Below are 26,736 nucleotides of genomic sequence, written 5' to 3'. Positions count from 1 at the left end.
GCAGCAAAAGTGCTGGAAACTGCCTGCAAATGGGGCTTTTCCTTTGGGAAAACAGCACAAATCCCTCTTGTGCCCTGCAATACTGAAGAAACAGAGTGGTGGGTGTCCAAAATGCATGGAGTAACCTTCAAGTTTTCCAGCCTGCGTGTTGCAGCACTGACCCCTGGATTTGTGACAGCACTCACAGCATTCTGGGGACTCGTGGCGTGGGCAGGACTCAAAGAGGATGCAGCACACATTAGAAATGAAACTTGGGATTTGCTGAGCAGCTCTTGCTGGGAGTTTGCACAAAGAAAGCAGCTGAGAAGCCCAGCAGCAGGACACGGTGGTGGTGTCTCCACCACAGGCCCAGCAGGCCCCGAGGGTGGCTCAGAGCGTGGTTCTGATTCAAGAGGTGATGTAGCGTGGGTTTTCCCCTTTCTGTCTTTCTAGGACAGTTTCTCCGCCAAGGGGAGATCTTTTGGGACAACTCCAACTGCACCACCAAGTGCCGCTGCCTGGACTTCAACAATGAGATCCTCTGCCAGGACATGGCCTGTGGCCCCTTCGAGGCGTGTGAGACGAAGAGCAAATTCTTCCAGTGCGTGCCGGTGGAGAGCAGCACCTGCGTGGTGTTCGGAGATCCACATTACCACACCTTCGACGGCTTCCTCTTTCACTTCCAGGGTTCCTGCTCCTACCTCCTCGCCAGGCAGTGCTGGCCAGGCTCCCAGCTGCCCTACTTCAACGTGGAGGCCAAGAATGAGAACCGAGGCGGCTCCTCCGTCTCCTGGCTGAGGGATATTTATGTGGAGGTCTACTCGCACAAGATTGTTCTCCCCAGGGGCGGCTTTGGGAAGGCAAAGGTAAGAGCTCTGCTGGAAGGGGAGAACTTGCCAGGGCAGCTCCTCTGAGGTGGCAGCAGCCTGGAGAGTGTGGGATGGCACTTCTGGGCCTTGTGTGTCCTGGGGAATGGGCAGGGTGACACGAAGGGCCTGTAGCTTACCAATGGCTGTCCCTCTGTGCATGTCCCTATTCCAAGACTGTCGCAGACATCTTCTGTGAAAAATCCTTTCCTTAGGATTTTTCCTCTTGAGAAGCTGAGAGGCCTCAGGAACAAAATGTAAACAATGGTTATCTGCTGCTGTGGAATGCAACAGGTGCATCTGGGATTAGCCCATGTTGGTGGCTTCTAATTAATGGCCAATCAAAGTGAGCTGGCTCAGACTCTCTGTCAGAGCCACGAGCCTTTGTTATCATTCTTTCTTTTTCTATTCTTAGCTAGCCTTCTGAGGAAATCCTTTCTTCTATTCTTTTAGTATAGATTTAATATAATCTATATCATAAAATAATAAATCAAACCTTCTGAAACATAGAGTGAAATCCTCATCTCTTCCCTCATCCTAAGACCCCGTGAACACGGTCACACAGGACCCCACAGCAGGGCTGTCCTGTCCGTGTCCCAGCACGAGGGCTCTGCTGCTCCATGCGCTGGCTCAGCCGCTGGGTGTTGTCCCCGCAGGTGGACGATCTGGTGGTGTCCCTGCCCATCTCCTTGGAACTGGGTGCGATCAAGGTCTACCAAAGCGGGCTGTCCACTGCCCTGGAGACTGACTTTGGCCTGCTGGTGACCTACGATGGGCAGCACTACGCCTCTGTGTCTGTGCCGGGCTCCTACATCAACGCCACGTGCGGGCTGTGCGGCAATTACAACAAAGACCCCGAGGACGACGTGCTGCGCTCAGATGGGAGGGTGGCCACGTCCGTGCCAGAGCTGGGGGAGAGCTGGCAGGTGCCACACCCCGAGCGCAGGTGCTCCACGGGCTGCCTGGAGAACTGCAGCCTCTGCGACCCCGCCACCGAGGCGCTCTATTTCACCCCCGACTACTGCGGCTTCATCAACAAGAGCGGAGGGCCCCTCTGGGAGTGTGGCTCTGTGCTGGATCCCACTGCCTTCATCCACAGCTGTGTCTACGACCTCTGCAGCGCCAAGGACAATGGCACCGGGCTGTGCCAGGCCATCCAGGCATATGCCACCGTGTGCCAGGCCCTGGGCATCTCGGTGGGAGAGTGGAGGAGCCAGACGGGATGCGGTGAGTGTTTGCCAGGGGTTTGCCTGTGTGCCCAGGAATGGTGACAGGACGGGGAGGAAATCCAAGGGAGGGGATTGCCTGGAGTGGAGGGAGTTGAGAGAGAACTGATTGGTCCCTCCTCTCCACGGCATCACACCCTTGCTCCAGCAAAAGTGTGGCACAAGTCAGGTGTGAGGTGAGAGCTCCACATTGCTCTGGAGGTCATCTGCTGCCACGAGGAGGGTTGGAGGCTGGACTGGAATGGGGAATGGTCGGTCAGTCCACCATCCTTGTCACCTTAAATAGCTGTGGGTGACTCAGTGGCTCTGGGGCTATTTTGGAGAAACTCAGGACTGGCCAGGGAGACCTGGGTGGGAAATTGTGACTGTGTTCACAGGGGTCTGAGGATGAGGGAAGAGACAAGGATCTGACTCCATGTTTCAGAAGGCTTGATTTATTATTTTTTGATATGTATTACATTAAAACTATATTAAAAGAATAGAAGAAAGGATTTCATCAGAAGGCCAGCTAAGAATAGAATAAAAGGAATGATAACAAAAGCTTGTGGCTCGGCTCTCTGTCCGAGCCAGCTGGGCTGTGATTGGCCATTAATTAGGAACAACCACATGGGCCAATCCCAGATGCACCTGTTGCATTCCACAGCAGCAGATAACCATTGTTTACATTTTGTTCCTGAGGCCTCTCAGCTTCTCAGGAGGAAAAATCCTAAGGAAAGGATTTTTCATAAAAGATGTCTGCGACAGGAAATGGGGGTGGCAATCCTGCCCCTGAGGGGTTCACAGGTCACTCTGTGCTGTCTCAGTGAGAGGGTGGACTCTGCTGTAACACGTCCTTCTGTTTGCCACCCCTCTGTGCCCACAGCGGCGGCCGTGCAGTGCCCAGAGCTCAGCCAGTACTCGGTGTGTGCCAGCAGCTGCCCTGCCACCTGCTCAGACCTCACAGCCCCCCTGGCCTGCACCTCGCCCTGCACCGAGAGCTGCGAGTGCCCCGAGGGCCACGTGCTCAGCGCTGACCGCTGCGTCCCCATCCAGGACTGCGGCTGCGACGTCAACGGCCGCTACTACGCCGTCGGGGAGTCCTTCTGGACATCCCCAGACTGCACTGTGCACTGCCACTGCCAGGCTGGAGGGGAGGCCAGCTGCTTCAACACCACCTGCCCCGAGGGAGAGATCTGCACCATCGAGAACGGCTACCGGGGGTGCTACCCGAAGAGGGAGACTGTGTGTTTGGTGGGGCAGGACCAGGTGCTGCAGACCTTTGATGGCATCACCTTCCCCTACCCGCTGGAGCAGTCCTACACACTGCTCAAGACCTGCCCAGAGAGGCCAGACTTCATCGAGGTGGACATCAACCAGAAGAAGGTTGGCTCTGCTCCCAACGGGCCGCGCGTCGTGCGGGTCCAGGCTGCTGGCCAAGAGGTGAAGATTGGAGGCACCAGACTGTCGGACATTAAGGTAAAGGTGCTGCCCAGGGACAGGGTGGGAGGTGGTGGCTTGTGGTGTGATCCAGTGGAAATTATGGGTCTGTGGCTGTGGACACCACAGGGACACTTGAACCATCATATGGAGGCCCTTTTGGTGCCTGTGAAGTTGTTGCCACAGCCCTGCTCCTTCTGTTTGCTGAGGACCCTTTCCTGCCTCCTCCTTCTCCTGCAACTTGCTTTTGCCCTGGAAGAAAAATTGCTTTTTGTGGGGCAAAAACCAAAGATACATCTGTCTGCCCTCACTCAGAGGATGCTCTGGGCCTTGGAGGGAGGGTCTGGGTCAGGGAGTGTTTAATGTGCACAGTGTGGTTGGGCAAGGCCACATCACCCTCCCTGAAGCCTCTCCACCTTGTTCCTTGCAGGTGAATGGATATGACGTGGACCTGCCCTATTTCCACCACTCTGGGCGCCTGGAAATCTACAGGACTGACAACAGCACCGTGATGGAGTCTGAGGGGCTCCTGGCCATCAGCTACTACGACTCTGGGCTCCTGGAGATCCGCCTGTCCACCTCCTACTTCAACTGCACCGGGGGCCTCTGCGGCCTCTTCAACGACAACGCCACCGACGAGTTCTCCCTGCCCAAGGGCAAGTTCACGGAAAACCTGGAGCTCTTCCTGGAGAGCTGGACCACCTTTGATGAGATCTGCAACGGCGAGTGTGGGGACCTGCTCATGGCTTGCAACAACGACTCAGAGCTGCTCAAGTCCTACAGGAGCCGCTCCAGCTGTGGCATCATCAATGACCCCACCAACAGCTCCTTCCTGGAGTGTCACAGCGTGGTCAATGTCTCAGCCTACTACAGGACGTGCCTCTTCCGCCTGTGCCAGAGTGGGGGGAACGTGTCGGAGCTGTGTGACTCGGTGGCACGCTACGCCAGCGCCTGCAAGAACGCCGACGTGGACATTGGCCAGTGGAGGAGCCACAGCTTCTGCCGTGAGTCCACCAAAGATCTTCATCACCCAGGGTGGGCAGAAGGGAGTTTGGAACCCACCAAACTCAGGCAGAGTCGTTTTGGTGGGGATTTGTGGGCGTGCAGAGGCAGAGCAGCTTTTTGTGTGGGATGCTGGAATCACAGGCAGTGGTTTCTGGTGCCAGCAGAGAGAGATTTCCCAGGGAAGTGGTTTCAGGGTGGCATTTCAGGAGGCAGCAGAAGTTTTATGGGGCACCGTAGGAGCGTTCTGGAGCCACAGATGGTGTCTGGTGGTGCCATACGCCACCACCAGAGGATAATTTGAATAACACTGGATTTTAGCTGTCGCTGTAAACTTGCCTCATAACTCATAAGCAAATGTGAAAAATCCCAAGTGTGGCAGTAGGTGGTGGGAAGGCTGTGCCTGTCTCTGCCTCAGAGGTGTTTGTTTGGGAAATAACAGGAGGAGGTGATGTTTGGCACGTGGCAGGACAGGGTTGAGATGTGAGGGGGATGATGGCTGAGGGGAGAAAGGGTTGCAAAGGGAATGGGATGAGCCAGTGGCCACAGGTGCTGGGACTGTTTCCCCTTTTCCCCAAATCCATCACCACCCGCTTTTTGCCTGTTCCTCACCCCGTGCTGTCAGAGCTGGGGGCTCAGGCTGTGTTTGCCAACCCTGCAGCTCTCTCCTGCCCGGAGAACAGCCACTTTGAGGAGTGCATGAGCTGCGTGGAGACCTGCGAGAGCCTGGCCTCGGGCCCCGTGTGCAGGGACACCTGCTCGGAGGGCTGCCAGTGCGACGAGGGCTTCGCCCTGCGCGGCACCCGCTGCATCCCCCGCCGCGAGTGCGGCTGCAACTTTGAGGGCCGCCAGCTGGCCACCAACCAGACCTTCTGGATGGACATCTCCTGCCACTTCCTGTGCTACTGCAACGGCTCGGACAACAGCGTGTACTGCGAGAACGTGTCCTGCAAGGACGACGAGTATTGCCTGGAGGAGAACGGCCTCTACTACTGCCACGTCCGCACCGACGCCTCCTGCATCATCTCGGGCTATGGGCACTACCTGACCTTTGATGGCTACTCCTTCGACTTCCAGAGCAGCTGTGAGCTGGTGCTGGTCACCAGCATCTCCCGGCCCAGGGTGGAGCGCTCGGACACGTTCCCAGTGTTCACTGTCACGGCCAAGAACGAGGATCGGGACACCTCTCTGGCCCTGTGGGTGAAGCAGGTGGAAGTGGAGGTCTTCAATTACAGGATTGTCATCCACCGTGCCTACAAATACACCGTGCTGGTGAGTGCAGGGCCGTGAGGGCTGTCATTATTTCTGCAGGTGTGACTCCCAAATTGTGGAGCAAAGCCCTAGACATGAGGCCTTAGGGTTTATAAGGTTTTCTGGGGGTCAGATCATGCCTTGGGCTCATCCTAGGGTGCTGCCAGGCACAACTTTTGGAGAGGATTTCTGTTTTGGCTGTGGAGGTGAGGTCAGCAGGGACTTTTCTCTGGGAATGCCGAACCACTCTCATTTGTGTCCTTCTGTGGGAGCTCCCAGCATCACTCCCCCTCACAGTGTTTGCCTTGTTCCCTCCCTGCAGATCAACGACGAGCGTCTCTACCTGCCCCTGAAGCTGGGCCAGGGCAAAGTGAACATCTTCGCCTTTGGTTTCCACATCGTGGTGGAGACAGACTTCGGGCTGAAGGTGGTGTACGACTGGAAGACCTTCCTGTCTGTCACCATCCCACGGGGCTTCCAGAACCTCACCTATGGCCTCTGTGGCCGCTACAATGGCAACCCTGAGGACGACCTGGTGGCTGCAGGGGGAACACCGGCCTCCAGCATCAGTGACTTTGTGCAGAGCTGGGCCAAGCGGGACGCGTTCTGCCGCGTGGGCTGCGGCGACCGCTGCCCGGCCTGCGGCAAGGTGGAAGGATTCTGGAAGCCCCAGCAGCTCTGCAGCCTCATCCCCAGCCAAAGTGGTGTCTTTGCCAAGTGCCACAGCAAGATCAACCCCGGCTTCTTCTACAAGAACTGCCTCTTTGACACCTGCGTGGATGGGGGGGCCATGCAGACAGCCTGCAGCTGGCTGCAGAACTATGCCAGCACGTGCCAGACTCAGGGCATTGCCATCACTGGCTGGAGGAACTTCACCTCGTGCTGTAAGTGCCACCATCCTCCGGGTCCTTCTTTTCCTGGGGTGCCAGGGAGGGGGAGGCCAAGGACCTGGCAGCCAATTCCTCCCATGCTTGCTGGGTGAAGTGGGTGAAGTCTGGGACACCGTATTCTCCTGGAGTTGTCACAAACTGCATGTGGTACAGCAGGAGCAGGGATGGAAAAGGGGAAGTCTCAAGGTCAGAAGGCACAGGGATGGAAAAGGGTAAGCCTCAGGCTCAGAAGGGACATGGGTGGAAAATGGAAAGCCCCAAGCTCAGAAGGGACAGGGATGGAAAATGAAAAGTTCAAGCTCAGAAGGGACAGGGATGGAAAGGGGGAGCCTCAAGCTCAGAAGGGACAGGGATGAAAAACGGAAAACCTCAAGCTCAGAAGGGGCAGGGATGGAAAGGGGGAGCCTCAAGCTCAGAAGGGACAGGGATGGAAAATGGAAAGCCCCAAGCTCAGAAGGGACAGGGAGGGAAAGGGGGAGCCTCAAGCTCAGAAGGGACAGGGATGGAAAATGGAAAGCCCCAGGCTCAGAAGCCATCCCCCCACTGCTAACCAGGAATTATATCAGTCAGCCTCAGTGCCAGCAGTGTGTGTTTGCTCTAATGAAGCTGCAGCCCCTTGTCAATAAGATGACGATGTGCTGTTCAATCAGGCTCCTGAGGATGGGCACCGCACGCATCCCTGGCAGCCAATCTGTCTGGCAAATCAAATGGGAAGTAATTGTCCTTGCTAACGAGACTGAAAATTAAATTTGTGTCGTTTTTCCCTTCTAACAAGCAAGCTCATGGCTCAGAGGCCCCGCTCTCACAGGGTGGTGAGGCCACAGACTGGCACCATGCATGACAGGTCTGAATCAGTCCCTGGTGAGGAGCCAGGCTGGTGGTGTCCATGGAGCTGATCTGTGCCTGTTTTGTCCCCTGCTCAGCTGTCAGCTGTCCCCCCAACAGCCACTACGAGAGCTGTGTGTCGCTGTGCCAGCCCCGATGCGCGGCCATCCGCCTGAAGAGCGACTGCAGCCACTACTGCGTGGAGGGCTGCCAGTGTGACCCTGGCTACGTCCTCAATGGCAAGAGCTGCATCCTGCCCCACAACTGTGGCTGCTACTCTGATGGCAAATATTACGAGGTACACAGCTCTTGGGGACTGCTCCCTCCCTCTGGATGATATTTGTGGGCAGAGTTTGAGGGGGGATGACAGTCAGGCTGGGCTGGTAGCAGGGCTAGAGAGGAGAGGGATGTCCTTCCATGGTGTGCTGCATAGGGAATCTTTCTATGCAAAAAACCATCATGCAGTAGTTGTTGGGTGAAGGTGGCCTGGGTTTCAAGCACAGGAAGGGGCTGGTGGAGGTGGGATGAAGACAAGGTGGTGACTGGGAAGACTTTTTGATGAGTGCCAAAGTCCAGCATTGTATGACCCCATTGTGCTAGGTATTCACACATCGTAGATTCAGTGTTTCACACCAAATTTGCTTTTTCGTAGCTACTGGATGTCACTGAGGAGTTTGAAGCAGCAGAGTCCTGTGCTGATAGCACTGGTCCTGTCATAGTGGCTTGTATTTTGTGCCAGTGAAACTGTTCTGTGCAAGGCACCTGTGCTCCATGAGGAGCCAGTATTGGGGTACTGTCACATGGGCTCCCTTGCAGATGGGTTGGTGGCTGGCAGAATGCAAGAAAGAGGCCACGGGGGTATTAAGCACTGTGGCTTTGTGTGTGCACAAGAGGTGAGGGAGGTTTTGGTGGCAGCGCAAACCTGAGTGTGTGTAGCAGAGATGTTGCAAGGCAGGTGCAAGCTGCCAGTGTGTTCTCTGCCCTCGTTTCCTGCTTGTCGTGCGACAGAGCGGTGCAAACCCTGTCCCAGACACCTTCTGGACTGACAGGGCAGCTGCTGACGGGTCCCTCTTTCAGCCCAAGCAGCTCTTCTGGAGCGGGGACTGCACCCGGCGGTGCCGCTGCTTCCGGCGCAACCTGATCCAGTGCGACCCGCGGCACTGCAAGTCCGACGAGGAGTGCGGGCTGCGCAACGGCGTCCGCGGCTGCTTCAGCACCCGCAGCTCCTTCTGCCTGGCGGCCGGCGGCGGCGTCTTCCGCACCTTCGACGGCGCCTTCCTGCGCTTCCCCGCCAACTGCGCCTTCGTCCTCTCCACCATCTGCCAGAAGCTGCCCGACTTCTCCTTCCAGCTCATCATCAACTTCGACAAGTGGTCCTCGCCCAACCTCACCATCATCTCCCCTGTGTACTTCTACATCAACGAGGAGCAGATCCTCATCAGCGACAGGAACACTGTCAAGGTGGGGTCTCGTCAGGGGTGTGCAGCCCCTCCAGAGTGGGGCTGGGAGGGGATAGTGGGTGGCAGTCCAGGCTGCACAATGTTCTCCACAAGGACTCCAGACTACTGTCAATGTTTCCACAGATGGGGTAGTAGGAAGCAGCTGTGGAATCTTTAATGAGTGGCTCATGCCTGTAGGGGCGTCGGGGGGTAGGACAGTGGGGACAGACGGAGACGAGAGATCTCTGCAGCCAGGTCATGAAACTTGGGGTTTATTGCAAAGGGCCTGGGTGCAGGGCCCTGCTGGGAGCTGCCAGCCACAGCTCAGAGCAGGACTGAGAGAAGAGAGGGGTAGAGAGCATGAGAGGGTGAGAGAGTAAGAGGGTGAGAGAGTAAGAGGGTAAGAGAGTGAAAGGGCAAGAGAGCAAAAGCATAAGAGCGTGTAGAAGGGTGAGAGAGCAAGGTTCTTGTTACAATACAATAAATCATCTTCTGTGTTGAATATTCTAATTCTCACTAACCAATCTAGTACAAAATACAAATCCTATAGCATTTACATACAACCTATAAGAATCATTACATTATCATACTGTGTTACATTTTAAACCCTAAAAACTCCTCTTTGGGCCCCTTCTGCCAAGCTAGCAGGGTCTGCTCTGCCCCTTGGGGCTGCCTGCAAGCAGAGGGTTTTGTTTCATCAAAAGGGGATCACCTTCAGCTGGCCATGTCATTGTTTTCCAGTTGTTCAGTAACTGAGGTATCTCAAAGCTTGCTTTCATTTCAATCTCACTTATAGTTTCTATATTCTCAAAATCTTTTGCCAGACAATCATATTGATAAGGCTTTCCTGTTTCATCTTCCCCAACACATGCCCACATCCATAGGCAGGGATATGGGAGGGATGTCAGCTTCGTGTCCTCTCACACTAGGTGAACGGAAGCCTCGTGAGCATCCCCTTTGTCACGGGGCTGTCCACCAAGATCTTCAGCCAGGAGGGCTTCCTGGTCATCGACTCCAGCCCCGACATCCAGATCCGCTACAACGGCTTCAATGTCATCAAAATCACCATCGGGGAGCGGCTGCAGAACAAGGTGTGCGGCCTCTGCGGCAACTTCAACGGCGACCGCACCGATGACTACGCCACGCTGCGGGGCAAGCCGGCCGTCAGCAGCGTGGTGCTGGCACAGAGCTGGAAAACCAACGGCATGCAGAAGAGGTGAGTGCACAGCCAGCCCTTCCCCACCAGCGGGAATGGGAGCAGGGCTGGCCATGAAAGGAGCCCCCACCACGTGTCCGGTGCCCACAGCTGCAACGAGCTGCAGTACTCGCAGTACGCCGCCTCCTGCGACAACGTCCAGATCCAGGAGCTGCAGAGTGACAGCTACTGCCTGAAGCTGACTGACATGAAAGGCTTCTTCCAGCCCTGCTACGGCCTCCTGGATCCTCTGCCTTTTTATGAGTCCTGCTTTCTGGATGGCTGCTACAACCACAAGAAGGTCCAGCTGTGCGGCTCGCTGGCTGCCTACGGAGAGGCCTGCAGGACCTTTGGCATCCTGGGCACCGACTGGATCGAGAAGGAGAATTGCTGTAAGAGAGCTGGGGCTGCTCAGGTCGAGGGGAGCCATGTCCCACTGGGGAGAGGGGCTAGAGGTGGCTGCCCCACGGTCTGAGGGTAAAGGTTGTGTTTGTGCTGTGTCTTGTGCTGTTTAGCAGGAGTGGTGGAAGATCCCTGCGTGGGCGCCGACTGCCCCAACCGCACCTGCGAGCTGGACAACGGCGGGGAGCTGTGCGGCTGCATCGAGCCCCCGCCCTATGGGAACAGTGAGTCCTCTGCTCCTGGCCCTATGGGAACAGTGAGTCCTCTGCTCCTGGCCCTATGGGAACAGTGAGTCCTCTGCTCCTGGCTGTGGGGTCAGTGCCGAGCTCCACCTTGGGCCATTTTGCCACAGGGGCTTTGGGAAGGGACATGCTGAGGGCTGTGACCTCTGCCAAGATGGGTTTTCCTGACCATGCAGGAGAGGAGAGAGCAGGGAACAGCTTTTTTAGGGTGCAGATTATGGCATCTCTGGTTTTGGAGCACTTTGAGCAGCAGGGGTGTAGGCTGGGCAGAACACACCACAGGAGATGATCCCATCCCATTTCTGGTGGTGGAAAGAAGTGCCAAGGGGTCATTTGGGGTGATCTGAAGTTGTGTCATCTTCTCCAGCCACCCATGACATCATTGATGCGGAGGTGACCTGCAAGGCTGCCCAAATGGAGGTGTCCATTTCGAAGTGCAAGCTGTTCCAGCTGGGCTTTGAGCGCGAGGGCGTGCGGGTCAATGACCGCCACTGCCCCGGCATCGAAGGGGAGGATTTCATCTCCTTCCAGATCAACAACACCAAAGGAAACTGTGGCAACCTGGTGCAGGTGAGCTGGGACGTGGGGCACACAGGGCTGGGAGTGTGGGACAGTCCAAGTCCACTGCAGTCCAGCTCAGCCCCAGGGTTGGGGCAGGTCAGTGCACGTGATGCTTGGGAGGTGCTTTAATGGGCTGGGGGTCAAGGAGAACACAGGCAGGTTTTGTAGAGACGGGATGCAACTCCAAGCCCCACCATTCCATACCCTTTCTGGCCAGAGGTGATAGGGCAGCAGGTCCCTTGTCGCCCAGCTCATTTAGAGGTGCTCATTAGGAGCAGGGAAGCAGGGGCACCTGGCATTAAGCAGTGCCCTGTGCTCCCTCTGCAGTCCAACAGCACTCACATAGTGTACAAGAACACGGTGTGGATCGAGAGTGCCAACAACACGGGCAACATCATCACCCGGGACAGGACCATCAACGTGGAGTTCTCCTGTGCCTATGAGCTGGACATCAAGATCTCCCTGGACTCAGTTGTGCGGCCAATGCTCAGGTAGGAGCGGGGCCCATTACACAGACGGGTGAGGCAGTGCTGGTTCTGAAGCCAGGCAACAATTTGGGGGTTCAAAACCTTTCCACCAACTGAGCCAGTGTTTCTTTGTCATTGTTAGCGTGATTAACCTGACGGTGCCGACGCAGGAAGGGAGCTTCACAACCAAGATGGCCCTGTACAAGAATTCGTCCTACAAGCACCCATACCGGCAGGGCGAGGTGGTGCTCACCACCCGGGACGTGCTCTACGTGGGGGTCTTTGTGGTGGGGGCCGACTCCAACCACTTGATCCTGATGCTGAACAAGTGCTACGCCACCCCCTCGCGGGACAGCAACGACAAACTGCGCTACTTCATCATCGAGGGAGGGTGAGCTACCACGAGCCCCAGTGGTTTTCATGGTGTCTGGGAGGGCGGTGGCATCAGCTGGCACAAAGACCTTTAGGACAATGGGATGGTTGATCAAAATCTGGAAAGGGTGAGGAGCAGTGTTGTTAGAGCAGGAATTAATTTGCTTGGTGTGGACACAGCCAGAAGCCCTGTGTGTTACAGAGCACCAGGTGCAGAGAGAAGCTCTTTCCTTGTGTCCATGACAGTGTGGACAACACCTAACTGCAGGAGACAGGGGGATAGGGATCATGCACAGGCATTTTGGGAAGTTGGAAATGGCAGGGAGAGGTGACAGAGGCAGGGCATGACGCCCTTGTCCAGACAAGCCATGGCAGGGTCTAAGCATCCCACTGTGGGATCTGGGGTGAGGGTACAGGGAGGGTCACAGGAGGGTGGTGCTGAGCATCAGTGCTTTGCACAGGTGCCAGAACATGAAGGACAACACCATTGGCATCGAGGAGAACGGGGTGTCCCTGACGTGTCGCTTCCACGTCACCGTCTTCAAGTTCATCGGGGACTACGACGAGGTTCACCTGCACTGCGCCGTGTCCCTCTGTGATTCTGAGAAATACTCCTGCAAAATCGTGAGTGGGGCCAGTGCACAGGGAGGGGATGCTTGATCTGAAGGGCTCTTCAAGCATGCAGTGAAGATGCCCTGATGATGTGGCATTGGAGAGGTGACCAGAGATGTAGCCCTAGGGGTGAGATGGAAGGGTTGTGTGTCCCTCTAGGCACGGGGAGGAGATGCTCTGTTCAAAGGCAGGTCACCCTGGGACCTTGTGGCTGTGTTCACAGGGTCTGAGGATGAGAGAAGAGATGAGGATCTGACTCCATGTTTCAGAAGGCTTGATTTATTATTTTATTATATATATTATATTAAAACTGTACTAAAAGAATAGAAGAAAGGATTTCATCAGAAGGCTAGCTTAGAATAGAAAAAGAATAGAATGACAACAAAGGCTTGTGGCTCGGACAGGGAGTCCGAGCCAGCTGGACTGTGATTGGACATTAATTAGAAACAACCACATGAGCCCAATCCCAGATGCACCTGTTGCATTCCACAGCAGCAGATAACCATTGTTTGCATTTTGTTCCTGAGGCCTCTCAGCTTCTCAGGAGGAAAAATCCTAAGGAAAGCATTTTCCATAAAAGATGTCTGTGACAGGACCTGTGCTCTCTGGTTGCAGGGTCCCTCTGGGAGCTGGGACAGGTGGAGGGGCACAGAGGGGGCCTGGGCAGAGGCTGAGGGTGACAGAGGTGGTGTTTATCCCCAAACAGAACTGCCCTCAGCACACGAGGATGGCCAGTGCCTTCGGCGAGGAGTCCAAGGAGCAGATCCTCTCAGTGGGACCTATCAGGAGGAAGAGTAAGTGTGGGACCCCAGGGAAGGCTGGAGAGGTTTGTCTGCCATCCCAGCCTCGAGGAGCCGAGGATCAGGGATTGAGAGCGTGGCTCAGGTGTCCCCCTTTGCCGTTTGTGTCCAGGATCAGACTGGTGCGAGGACAACGGAGGCTGTGAGCAGATCTGCACGAGCCGGGCGGACGGGCCCTTGTGCAGCTGCGTGACAGGGACACTGCAAGGGGACGGCAAAAGCTGCAGGGGCAAGTACCAGGGTCAGGGTGGGCACAGCAGGGGAGTGCCAGCCCCAAACTGGGAGCTGTGGGGTGAGCAGTGTGGGAAAGGGGCTGGGACATGTGGTGTGTCACAGACAGGAGGGGTGTGGAGGGCAGGGAGCCAGCTGTGCCCTGTCCCTGTCACTGAGGGCTGGGAGGGCACTGCTGGCACTGTGCATCCCATGGCATCTTCATCCTCTGGCTAAGGGGAAAAAAGCCTCAAAAAATGCTCATTTTCCTTAAAGTTAAACAAAATAACTGATCCCTGATCCCTGCTGGCATGGTGGCAACAGGGCACAAGCCATGTTTAACATCTCAGCCTCTGGCTAAGAAAAGCTGACGCTGGCAGGGGGCTGTGTACAAATCACGAATGGGATGGAGCTGCTGTGGAACGTGCCTTGAGCTGTTTTATTTTCCAGCATCAGTCTCATTATGTGATTATGACAATGGGAAGATGCCACCAGCTCACATCTTAGGCAGCAGACCAAGAATTTAATGTTACAACTTACTTTATAAGTTTTTTGACCAATCACACCAAGCAAAAGCATATTTTTCAATCCAACCACTATAAGCACAGGTACCTTTGGTTAAAACAATGCTTGTTTATTTCAAATACAATGCCTGCTTGTAAGCCTTAAAGCACAATGCACAGAGTTCCATTATTAAGCTTCTAATATCTTGTGAGATAAACTTTTCTGTAGCTTAGAGAGTTATTCTAGACAAGTGTTAATACACAGACCATTGTTCTATTTGTCCTTGCTTTTCTACTTTTTAAATAATTTTTCTGCTGACCAATCTCATGGCTGCTGCTTAGCTCTAATCACAGTTCTACTGCCTCTGAAGCCTGCCTTTTGCAGCTTTCCCAAAACCCTCTAATTTTGTGAATTCGCCCAAGAAACAACAATTTTGTGAATTCCCCCAAGAAACAACCTCAGAAGAGCTGGCAGGCAGCTGCAAGGGAGGCGATGGTGCCTGCATGGCACAGGGCAGGGTGGAGTAAATGCAGTGGGTCCGGGAGCCCAGCAAGGAGGTCGGGCATTGGGGTGGGCACGATGTGAGGGGCATCTGGCAGGGAGGCACCCAGAGCCCCAGCTGACGTGGATCTTGTTGTGTTGGCAGCCTCCAGCTCTTCAGGGGAGCACCGTGCCCGAGTGACCCTGCTGCTGGCGGCCCAGCTGTGGCTGTGGCTGCGCTCAGCTCCGCGGCCCCTGCCCTCGTAGGCGCGGCCCCGCCGCCCAGCCAAAAACTGTTCTCGCGTCAGCCGGAGTCTTTGTAGGGTAGGAGACAGCCCCCCCTGCCATGGCCACGCCGCTGCCCACCCGGCCATGCAAGGGATGTCACCTGAGAGAGAGGTGGGACGCGGAGCCGGCGGTGACGCGCGGCCGGCACGGCGGCAGCGACGGCTGGAGCAGGATGTTGGTGTTTGCCAGCAGCCACGTGGGACTGGGGTTTGGGGTTTTTTTTGCAGCTTTCCATCATTGATGTGGACTCAAGGAGGGGTTTTGCAGCTTTTCCCCAGGCTCTCCTTTGTGGGGTGATGAGGTGGCCCACACCACTGTTAGTGTGGGACAGGGTGGAGCATGTGCTGTCCCCTCACGTCTCCACTGTCCTTGGGAGCTGCCACCAGGGTCTTATGAGCTCACAGACTCCAGCAGAGGTAGGTGTTGGGCACAGGTCATGGCCAGAGCAGTGCATTGCCATCTCTGCATGGTGTGACACCTTGGGACCGTGTCACCCTCTGACTCTCCAGAGCAGAGGTGGTGCTGAGGTTTGGTTCAGAGAGCCAAGCTCATCCATGGGGGTCTGGAAATCTTGGCATTGTGCTGTGGTGGTGACAAGCTGGTGCCAATAATTGGAACCAGGTGCTTTCTGGTGGGCAGGAACAAGAATCAGAGGAAGGATTAAATTCTCTGCCATGTTTGTGTGGTGTGCAAGGGTCAGAGCAGGGTTGGGGTCTGTGGGCCCAGGGCAGCATTGGGGTGCTGGTGAAAGAGTGGGGAGCAGCCTTGGGGTGCTGGTGGGTGTGGGGGGGCTGTGTTGGTGTCTTGTCTTGTGTTTGTACTCTGTGAAACGGCTGCGTGGGAATAAAAAGTGTTGTAATCCTTGGTAAGCACCGGCTCCTGTGTGGTGGGGGTGAGGAGCAGCAGGGCCTGGCAGGACACCAGGGCTGCCCAGAGTCCCTGGGAGGGATGGACGGGGAGTTTTGGGGTGCCAGGCAGGGGCACAGCAGGGCTGAAGACACAGGTTGTGGCTGGAGTGTGGGTCTGGCAGGTTTGCCATGGAGTGGGCTGGGATGTAGGGCAGAAGGAGCAGAGGAGATTTGGGTTCTGGGGCAGGAGGGCAGCTGGTTCCTCTGCCTCGAGACAAGAGGTGGGTAACAGAATGCCATGGACTCTGCTCTGCCAGTTCTCTGCCTCTCAGCCCCCTCTCTGTGCCCTCTGTGTGTGTGTTAGCTCGGAATTCTCTCCTTCACCCCTCTTTGCTCCCTGTCACTGCCTCTCTACTCTCTGCTGCCTCATTCCCCCATCTCTGCTCCCTCTGTCCTCACTCTTCCCTCTCTCTGTGCTTCTTTGCCATCCCTCTCCTGTCCCTGCTCTCTGCTCCCTCTCAGTGTCACTCTCAGCTGGCTCCAGTGTCTTTGTCTCTTTGCCCTCTCTCTCCCATATTTTCCCTCTGCTCTCTCTGCCCTCTGCACTTCCCTCTTTGCTCTCCAGGTCTCCCATCTCCCTCTCCAGTCTCTCTTTGCCCCTGGCCACGTCTCCCACCCTCATTTCAGCATTAATTCCTGAACTGCTGAAGGATGGCAGCAGCGTGGCTGTGCTGCACCCCAGGGAGCTGCCTGGGGGCTCTGGGGGTGCTGTGGCTCTGGGGGACACCCCGAGGATGGAGAGGATCCCCAAGGCACTGGAGGGGCTGATGGTGCTGGTGGCCTTTGGTGGCTGAGCAGGTGAGTGAACAACACAGTGGAGTGGTGGGGAGCACTGCGAGAGCGTGTGGGGATGTTAAATATTTCCTTTGGCTCTTCAAGGGTTTGGCAGATTGTCCAAAGAGTGATGGTGACAGGAGAGCCTGAGTGTGGGGACCACACTGACCACAGGCCTGACCACAGCACTGACCACAGAACTGACCACAGCACTGACCACAGCACTGACCACAGCACTGACCACAGAACTGACCACAGCATTGACCACAGAACTGACCCCAGCACTGACCACAGCACTGACCACCGAACTGACCCCAGCACTGGCCACAGGCCTGACCACAGAACTGACCACAGAACTGACCACAGCATTGACCACAGCACTGACCCCAGCACTGGCCACAGGCCTGACCACAGAACTGACCACCGAACTGACCACAGCACTGACCCCAGCACTGACCACAGCACTGACCACAGGCCTGACCACAGGCCTGACCACAGGCCTGACCACAGGCCTGACCACAGGCCTGACCACAGCACTGACCACAGCACTGACCACAGCACTGACCACAGGCCTGACCACAGCACTGACCCCAGCACTGACCACAGCACTGACCACAGGCCTGACCACAGCACTGACCTCAGCACTGACCACAGAACTGACCACAGCACTGACCACAGGCCTGACCACAGCACTGACCACAGCACTGACCACCGAACTGACCACAGCACTGACCACAGCACTGACCACAGCACTGACCCCAGCACTGACCCCAGCACTGACCCCAGCACTGACCACAGCACTGACCACAGCACTGACCCCAGCACTGACCACAGGCCTGACCACAGCACTGACCCCAGCACTGACCACAGCATTGACCACAGAACTGACCACCGAACTGACCACAGCACTGACCACAGCAGTGACCACAGAACTGACCACAGGCCTGACCACAGCACTGACCACAGCACTGACCACAGCACTGACCACAGCAGTGACCACAGAACTGACCACAGAACTGACCACAGAGCTGACCACAGCACTGACCACAGGCCTGACCACAGCATTGACCACAGCACTGACCACAGCACTGACCACAGAACTGACCACAGAGCTGACCACAGCACTGACCACAGGCCTGACCACAGCATTGACCACAGCACTGACCACAGCACTGACCACAGCACTTGCTGGGAAGGATGAAAGTTTCACAAGAAAGTCCCACAGATGTGTGTGCTTGGCAGAAAGATTTTTGAATGTAGAATCTGAAGAAGGAATAGAAATGGAAGCAAGTTTTGATCTAGAAGAAAAGAATTGCTGAGCCAGGATTACTGGCTAACCAAGGAGGCAAAGGGTGTGCTAAGGGGTTTTTATGACTTAGAGCAAAGGATAAACTCACCCCAAACAAGATGTTTGTACCAAGCACAAAGAGAGCACAGGCAAACAAGGCAGCAAAGGTTGCAAGTACAAAAAAGGTCTCAGAATTTTCCACTGCAAGAAAACTGAAAAACAACTTCCAGCTTCAACTGTAATGTACTGACTTTTATTCCAGCTGCACATGGTTTTCTTTTGCAGACTCCTGGCTGATTTAGCCCAAATTTATTAAAGAGTGATTACCTACCTCTGTATTAATGATGATTAAAACCAAACCCTGGTTGAGTTGTGCTGTTAATGGTGGTTCTCCAATAAACTTGGTTTAAAGTTTCAAACACTGTCGGTGTCTTTTACATCCATCCAAGATCTGCAGCTTCAGAGGGTGACAGAGTGGGGGGACAGAAGGAACAGATTGGATGAGAAGAGGCAGAGCTGGAGAGCTCTGAGCTGCTCCAAATGCACAGGAATTTCACCAGCCCACATTCCAAGGGGGCACAGAAGGAGCTGTGGCACAGGGGAGGGCTGGGAGCTTTGTCAGGAATAACTCTGTTCACTCTAAGGAACCCAAACGAGCAAGAGAAACCCCAAATTATTCAGAACTGACATCAAGTAAGCCCCAGAAAGATGCAAAGTGACCCCAAAGTGTGTGGAGAGAGTGAGTTTGAGCTCAAGAAACCCTGAGGGCCTGAAGGAACCACAAGTTGTCATTTTTGACCTCCAGTAATCCCCGAATGACCTAAATAACCCCAAAAGTGACCTCAAGTAATCTCAAAGTCTTCTGGAGAGAGTTTGAACTCCAATAACCCCAATGACCCAGAGTAACCCCAATGACCTATAGTAACCCCAGATTTTAAGGATTGACCTCTAGTAACCCCACAATGACCTCTAGTAACCCCACAATGACCTCTAGTAACCCCAAAAGTGACCTAAAGTAACCCCAAATTTTCAGGAGAGAGCAAGTTTGACCTCAAGTAACCCCAATGACCTATAGTAACCCCAAATTTTAGGTTTTGACCTCAAGTAACCCCCAAATGACCTCTAGTGACCCCAAATTTTAGTTTTTGACCTCAAGTAACCCCACAATGACCTCTAGTGACCCCAAAATGACCTGAAATGACCCCAAAGTTTTCTGCAAAGACCAACTTTGACCTCTAATAACCCCAATGACCTATAGTAACCCCAAATTTTAATTTTTGACCTCAAGTAACCCCAAAATGACCTCTAGTAACCCCAAATTTTAGTTTTTGACCCCAAGTAACCCCAAAAGTGACCTAAAGTAACCCCAAAATTTTCAGGCGAGAGTGAGTTTGACCTCAAGTAACCCCAATGACCTATAGTAACCCCAATGACCTATAGTAACCCCCAATTTTAATTTGCTTGGGTTTCCTAAGGTCAAACTCACTCTCTATGGAGCACTTTGGGATTAATTTCACCATTTTGTGGGTTACTAGAGGGCCACAATTAAAATTGGGGGTTACTAAAGGTCATTTGGGTTATTAGAGGTCAAAGTTGGTCTTTGCAGAAAACTTTGGGGTCATTTCAGGTCATTTTGGGGTTACTAGAGGTCATTTTGGGGTTACTAGAGGTCAAAACCTAGAATTTGGGGTTACTATAGGTCATTGGGGTTACTTGAGGTCAAACTTGCTCTCTCCTGAAAATTTGGGGTCACTTTAGGTCACTTTTGGGGTTACTATAGGTCATTTTGGGGTTACTAGAGGTCAAAAACTAAAATTTGGGGTCATTAGAGGTCATTTTGGGGTTACTAGAGGTCATTTTGGGGTTACTTGAGGTCAAAAACTAAAATTTGGGGTCATTAGAGGTCATTTTGGGGTTACTTGAGGTCAAAACCTAAAATTTGAGGTTACTATAGGTCATTGGGGTTACTTGAGGTCAAACTTGCTCTCTCCTGAAAATTTGGGGTTACTTTAGGTCACTTTTGGGGTTACTATAGGTCATTTTGGGGTTACTAGAGGTCATTGTGGGGTTACTTGAGGTCAAAAACTAAAATTTGGGGTCACTAGAGGTCATTTTGGGGTTACTTGAGGTCAAAAATTAAAATCTGGGGTTACTATAGGTCATTGGGGTTACCTGAGGTCAAACTTGCTCTCTCCTGAAAATTTGGGGTTACTTTAGGTCACTTTTGGGGTTACTATAGGTCATTTTGGGGTTACTTGAGGTCATTGTGGGGTTACTTGAGGTCAAAAACTAAAATTCGGGGTCACTAGAGGTCATTTTGGGGTTACTTGAGGTCAAAACCCAAAATTTGGGGTTACTATAGGTCATTGGGGTTACTTGAGGTCAAACTTGCTCTCTCCTGAAAATTTGGGGTTACTTTAGGTCACTTTTGGGGTTACTATAGGTCATTGTGGGGTTACTTGAGGTCAAAACCTAAAATTTGGGGTCACTAGAGGTCATTGTGGGGTTACTTGAGGTCAAAAACTAAAATTTGGGGTCACTAGAGGTCATTTTGGGGTTACTTGAGGTCAAAAATTAAAATCTGGGGTTACTATAGGTCATTGGGGTTATTAGAGGTCAAAGTTGGTCTTTGCAGAAAATTTTGGGGTCACTTCAGGTCATTTTGGGGTTATGACCCCCATAAGAAACCCCAATTATTTGGTGGAAGCCACACTTGTACCAAACCAAAAAAAAAGTCTCTAAGTTCTAATAAAAAGAGCAAACAGGGCTGATTTAAAATAATTTTTATTGAGAAATAATAATTATGCACAACTTTTTAGACCAAATATTTCCCCCAGCTGAGGCCAAACCCATTTTATTTTAATGGCTGAAAAAAGACAATTCCAGAAGGAATGAAAGTTCTGCACAGCATTTCCTCATGGACCAATGATGGATTTCAATTTTTTTCCCCTCCATCATCTTTCCATATCAATATCCTGCATTTGTCCCAGATGGACAAAAATGTGCATCAAACAAGGAATTTTTTGGAGTGCCAAATATATCTATGTCATCTATATCTATATCTACCTATATCATCTCTATATCTGTAGCTATATAGATATACATACTTATATATTTAGATCAATATAGATATATAGACATAGATCTCTATTTATATATATTTATATATATATATATCTACATATTTATATTTATATATATAGATATAGATAGATAGATATAGATATCTAGATATCTATTTATATAGATATTTCTATATTTATATATATATTTATATAGAAATATATATATATTTATAGATAGATATAGATATAGATAGATAGAGATAGATATTTAGATATCCATTTATATATATCTCTATATATCTATATTTCTATATAGATATCTATATAGAAATATATATAGATATATAGATATACTATAACTATATAGATATAGATATATATATAGATAGCTATATACACATATATATAAGCACACATATATTTCTATATATATTTGGGAAATATATATATATATATATATTGTTCACAACCGAGGGGACAGCAGGGAAGGGGCTCGGAGCGGGCAGAATTCCCCAAAATTCCGCAAATTTCCCCAAAATTCCCCCTCCGGCACCGCTCCGCACGCCCCGCCCAGGCCACGCCCCATCCCAGACCACGCCCACAGTAGACTACGCCCATAACCACGCCCCGAAACGCCCCAGCCAATGGCTACGCCCCCAGCCCATCACTCCGCCCCTTTCTGCGCACTGACGTCACCGCCCGAGGTGGCGCGAGCCCTTCCGCCAGTGACGTCACGTGGCGCTACCGCGCGCGGCCCCGCCCCCGCCCCGCCCCCGCCCCGCGCCGCTCCGGGACCCCGGGCAGGTAACGGGATGGGGGGTTCGGGATGGGGATTTGGGATGGGGATTTGGGGTACCGGGATGGGGGGCACGGGCTGGGGGCACCGCCGGCACGGCCCCCGCGCTCCCCGCGCGTCCGTCCCCGCCGCTGGCCGGGCCACTCGCGGCTCCCGGACACGGTGCCGCCCCCTTGGCCGCCCACCCTGCCCGGGGAATCGCCCCGCAGGGCTCGGAACGGAGCCCCATGAGCTGCCCCCAAAGGGGATTCGCAGCCCAGAGCCACATCCCGCACCCCACAGCCACCTGTCGCCCGTCCCGCTGCCACCCACAGCCCGCGGTCCCCTGTCCTAAGTGCCCCCTCCCGCAGTCCAGCGCACAGAATTAGGCGAGTCCCCCACTCCTGCGTCTGCCCTGCTCCGCACCCACACCCTGCGTGTCCCAGATCTGCTCCCCAGTCCCGGCTGAGGCCATCCAGCCAGCCAGACAGCATGCCAGCCCTGCCAACCCCTGCCCACGTCCTGGCGGGCACCGATTTCCCGTGCTGGGCAGGGACACCTCGCTCACAGCGATCCCTTTTCCCGCAGGAGCCACCATGGATCTGGTCCTGGAAGCCGCGGACCGGCATCTCCTGACGCCCTACGTGTACCCGGCGGGGTGGCCCGAGGCCGAGCCGTGCCGACAGCTCCTCAGCCTTTTTGTCATCACCAACCTGGGCGCTCTCACCCTCTACCTGCTCTTCGGCACCTTCAGCTACTACTTCATCTTCGACCACGAGCTCAAGAAACATCCCCAGTTCCTGGAGGTGGGTGCTCCTTGCTGGCTGCTCGCCTGTGACTGTGGTCACAGGGGTCTGAGGATGGGGGAAGCTCACTGTGATTGGTCATTAATTAGAAACAACCACATGAGACCAATCCCAGATCCACCTGTTGCATTCCACAGCAGCAGGTAATCGTTGTTTGCATTTTGTTCCTGAGACTTCTCAGCTTCTCGGGAGGAAAAATCCTAAGAAAAAGATTTTTCATAAAAGATGTCTATGACACTTGTCCATGCCCTGTGTGGCACTGTCCCCCTCCCCATCCCCTTGTCCATCCAAATGTCACCTGTCAGTGGTGTGGCACGGGGTGTCCCTGCTGTCACATCCACCCCTCTCCGCCTGCTCTTGCCCTCCATCATCCCTGTGCCACAACCCACTGACCCCAACACCCAGCTCGAGCACAGCTGTCCCCATATCAGCAGCACCCTGTGTCCCACACCATGGCACAGATGCCACAACAAAGGGGTGGCCAAGATGCCAGGGTGGCCCCACGGAACAAGGTGAGCCTGGAAATGTCCCCTGTGCCCCTGAATCCTCTTGCCACACCCCACAGAGCCAGGTAGAAGTGTCCCCTGTGCCCCTGACCCTGTTGTCACACCCCACCTAGAACCAGGTGAGCTCAGAAATGTCCGCTGTGCCCCTTTACCCCTCTTGCCACACCCCACAGAACCAGGTGAGCTCAGAAATGTCCCCTGTGCCCCCTGACCCTGTTGTCACACCCCACAGAACCAGGACATGTCCCCTGTGCCCCTGACCCTGCTGTCACACCCCACAGAACCAGGTGAGCTCAGAAATGTCCCCTGTGCCCCCTGACCCTGCTGTCACACCCCACAGAACCAGGTGAGCCGGGAGATCTCCTACGCGCTGCGCTCCCTGCCCTGGATCAGTGTCCCCACTGTCGCCCTGTTCTTCGCCGAGGTGCGGGGCTACAGCAAACTCTACGACAACATCGAGGACTCCCCGTATGGTGAGTGACCTCCCTGCACCCCCTGCCACAGCAGGGGCCCCTCCCCACCTGGGTCACCTCACTCAGACCCCATTTCTCCTGATGACAGCCCCAGGAAATCCTCCTGGGTACCTGCTGTCCCTGCCTGTCAGCCAAAAGCCCAGGTTCTCTGTAGGGGAGGTACCCAGACACCCTCATTTAGGGTCGTGTCCCCCTGCTTAACACACTCCACCCTCCACAAGAGATCCTGCCCTTCCCTGGCACGGCTCCCAGTGAAACAGCACCTGACTCACCTGCCCTGAGTCACATGGGACAGCCTGAGCCTGTCACCTCAGTGGGGCAGACTCTGGCATGACTCACCTGTGTCTCCCACCACGAGGACCATTGTGGAGACCCTCACAGCCTCCTGATGTGCCACCCTGTCTGTCCCCCCAGGCTGGTCTGGTGTCTTCCTCAGCATGCTGTCCTTCCTCTTCTTCACTGACATGGGCATCTACTGGATACACCGTGGTCTCCACCACAAGCTGTTCTATAAGGTATGGGATGGGACAGGGGGCTCTGGACAAGAGTCCTTGTCCTGCTCTGGTGACATTTCCAAGCTCAGGTGGGAATGGCTGAACAAGGCTTCACCATGTGATGGTCATCAATACACTTTCAATTATCCTTCCTCTATATTTCCTAGTATCAAAACCAATAACCAACTGTCATCATCACTCCATAACCACCCCCAAACAAACATAGAATTAACCCCAGAACTGACCCACCCCCCAAAAAACCAAACAAAAATACAAACCATGATGTGACCATGTTCACAGGGGTCTTAGGATGAGGGAAGAGAGGAGGACCTGACTCCATGTTTCAGAAGGCTTGATTTATTATTTTATGATATATATTATATTAAAACTATACTAAAAGAATAGAAGAAAGTATTTCCTCAGAAGGCTGGCTAAGAATAGAAAAAGAAAGAATGATAACAAAGGCTTGTGGCTCCGACAGAGAGTCCAAGCCAGCTGGACTGTGATTGGCCATGAATTAGAAACAACCACATGAGCCCAATCCCAGATGCACCTGTTGCATTCCACAGCAGCAGATAACCATTGTTTGCATTTTGTTCCTGAGGCCTTTTAGCTTCTCAGGAGGAAAAATCCTAAGGAAAGGATTTTTCATAAAAGATGTCTGTGACACCATGGTCATAAATCATCAACCAATCACCCACCAAATTTTATGTTCTTGTAGCTTATAAACAGCATGACACTGAAGATGTCAAGCTGGGAGCCCTTTAGGGCACATGTCCCCCTCTCAGTTTGGGTGGTGGTGGCTCAAACAGCATCCCCTGGGGCCATGAATCTGGCTCTGGGGACCCTCTAAGAGGTCCCACCCCGACTGACAGCCCCGTGTCCCCGCAGCGCTTTCACAAGCCCCACCACCTGTGGAAGATCGCCACGCCCTTCGCCAGCCACGCCTTCCACCCCGTGGATGGCTTCATGCAGAGCCTGCCCTACCACATCTACCCCTTCCTGTTCCCCCTGCACAAAGTCACCTACCTGGGCCTCTACATCTTCGTCAACGTCTGGACCATCTCCATCCACGACGGCGATTACCGCGTGCCGCGGCTGCTGCGGCACATCATCAACGGCTCTGCCCACCACACCGACCACCACCTGTACTTTGACTACAACTACGGGCAGTACTTCACCCTCTGGGACAAGATTGGGGGTTCTTACAAGAGCCCCACGTCCTTTGAGGGCAAAGGCCCCCACGATTATTTGCGCAAGCTCCGAGAGAAAGATCCAGGAGCGTCCAACGGCATCGGGGCCTCCAAGAAAGACCCAGGAGCATCCAATGGCACCGTGGCCTCCAAGACTGAGTAGGCTTCCTCTGAGCGTGTCCCTCCTCTGGCTGGATCTTGTCCCATTCCTCACCAGCCACCCAAGACTGTTTCCCACGGACAAAGAGTCCCTGCTGATGTGACCAGCGTGGGGTGATTTTTGGTGAGCATCCGACCTGCCCCGCTCCCAAAACGGCAGCACCTGGCCTTGCTCCACACCACAGATCTGTCCTGGTTTTCCTACTGCTTCCCATCCCAGCTCCCTTTGGATCTCTGCTAAGGTCCCTGCGCTGCTTTAGTGCTGTGCTGATGCTTTGCAAGAAGAATAACATGGCACAAATAGAACAGTAACGTGGCACAAATTAATGTGGCTCGTGGCAGGGTCTTTGTTCCACTGCTGCTCCCCTTTGTTGGTGATTCATTTTTCCCATCATGGTGTTCATTGGGACAAGCTGTATTTTGGAAGAAAAGCCTACCTTTTGGAGGTGGTGTGGCTTCTTCTGATTGCTCCCTTGGTGGGACTTCTTGCACTCAACCTCCTTCCTCTTGCCCGGGGATGTCCCATGGAAGCACCATGCCTGTAGGACAGAAGCAGGCTTTGAGTCTTGTGGGTCTCTCTGAGAACACTGAGGGGGAAGAGAGAAGGCCCAGGCACCCAGATGTGAGGGGCAGGGGCTTCTCCTCACTCAAGGGTTCGTGGCCAGCTTCCCCCTTAAGGGCCTGTGTGTTTCCTGCTGAAATCTGGTCACCCCACCTTTGGGGTGACCCGTGTTTAATAAATCTCAATTGCCAACTTGCCTGCTGTTTGCTCCCTTCTCCTTGGCTCCTGGGGCAGCCTATTTCTGCCCTACAGCACCCATGAGGGGCTTGGCACAGAGCTGTGCTGTGCTGGCAGCAAATTTGGGCCAAAACAGCAGAAGATGGGCAAAACACAGCCAGAGTGGCCAGAGCCACCTCCAGTGGCCCAAACCTCCTCAGGTGTGACCGTGTCCCTGCACAGTGACACCTGTGCTTTCCCACCCCCTGCTCCCCCAGTTTCACCAGTCCCTGGAGCCCTTGCTGGGGATGGAGACCCTTCTGGAGTCCCTTGCTGTGGTGACAGCCCCTCTGTGAGTCCCTTGCAGTGCTGACAGCCCCCCTGCTCATCATGCAGCCTCAGCTGTCCCCAGGCCAAGGCCACACCAGCACACCTGTGGCACCCGGGGAGCACAAGGGACACCTGCCCCACGTCCTGCCAGCACAGTCACACTCTGCCTTCATGTTTTCACCAGCCCAACCCGCTCTCCCCACATGGACAGCACCCCTGA

At 54.0% G+C, this 26,736-nt stretch overlaps 2 protein-coding genes across 6 annotated transcripts in view; both read left to right on the top strand.

Moving 5' to 3' along the window:
• The window catches only part of TECTA (tectorin alpha), a 28,994-nt gene extending 12,359 nt beyond the window's left edge, over positions 1 to 16,635 (top strand). For 2 of the 4 annotated variants that reach the window (XM_077189808.1, XM_054647449.2), the window contains 18 exons: positions 433 to 845; positions 1,502 to 2,072; positions 2,934 to 3,526; positions 3,918 to 4,491; positions 5,151 to 5,761; positions 6,063 to 6,624; positions 7,554 to 7,753; positions 8,533 to 8,916; positions 9,824 to 10,110; positions 10,201 to 10,481; positions 10,605 to 10,715; positions 11,101 to 11,303; positions 11,622 to 11,785; positions 11,904 to 12,152; positions 12,595 to 12,757; positions 13,452 to 13,539; positions 13,658 to 13,774; positions 14,906 to 16,635. In XM_077189808.1, the coding sequence (XP_077045923.1) occupies positions 433 to 845; positions 1,502 to 2,072; positions 2,934 to 3,526; positions 3,918 to 4,491; positions 5,151 to 5,761; positions 6,063 to 6,624; positions 7,554 to 7,753; positions 8,533 to 8,916; positions 9,824 to 10,110; positions 10,201 to 10,481; positions 10,605 to 10,715; positions 11,101 to 11,303; positions 11,622 to 11,785; positions 11,904 to 12,152; positions 12,595 to 12,757; positions 13,452 to 13,539; positions 13,658 to 13,774; positions 14,906 to 15,006 (5,672 nt within the window). In that variant the 3' untranslated portion in view covers positions 15,007 to 16,635. Of the gene's footprint in view, positions 1 to 432; positions 846 to 1,501; positions 2,073 to 2,933; positions 3,527 to 3,917; positions 4,492 to 5,150; positions 5,762 to 6,062; positions 6,625 to 7,553; positions 7,754 to 8,532; positions 8,917 to 9,823; positions 10,111 to 10,200; positions 10,482 to 10,604; positions 10,748 to 11,100; positions 11,304 to 11,621; positions 11,786 to 11,903; positions 12,153 to 12,594; positions 12,758 to 13,451; positions 13,540 to 13,657; positions 13,775 to 14,905 lie in introns of those variants that run through there. The other 2 variants (XR_013185013.1, XM_054647451.2) reach the window with 2 other exon arrangements.
• Positions 16,636 to 21,730: 5,095 nt separating this feature from the next.
• Positions 21,731 to 26,226, top strand: SC5D (sterol-C5-desaturase). 2 transcript variants are annotated; one of them, XM_054647480.2, is made up of 5 exons: positions 21,731 to 21,866; positions 22,426 to 22,643; positions 23,490 to 23,622; positions 24,037 to 24,137; positions 25,008 to 26,226. In XM_054647480.2, exons 2-5 carry the CDS (start codon positions 22,434 to 22,436, stop codon positions 25,470 to 25,472), a joined length of 909 nt encoding a protein of 302 aa, XP_054503455.1. In that variant the 5' UTR covers positions 21,731 to 21,866; positions 22,426 to 22,433; the 3' UTR covers positions 25,473 to 26,226. The 2 variants fall into 2 exon arrangements, with proteins under 2 accessions (XP_054503455.1, XP_077046090.1); XM_077189975.1 differs by lacking the exon at positions 21,731 to 21,866 and adding an exon at positions 22,041 to 22,226.
• Positions 26,227 to 26,736: the final 510 nt, after the last annotated feature.

Source organism: Agelaius phoeniceus, chromosome 23 (assembly GCF_051311805.1).
Source record: "Agelaius phoeniceus isolate bAgePho1 chromosome 23, bAgePho1.hap1, whole genome shotgun sequence".
Taxonomy (NCBI): Eukaryota; Metazoa; Chordata; class Aves; order Passeriformes; family Icteridae; genus Agelaius; species Agelaius phoeniceus.
This window is presented reverse-complemented; position numbering and strand designations above follow the sequence as displayed.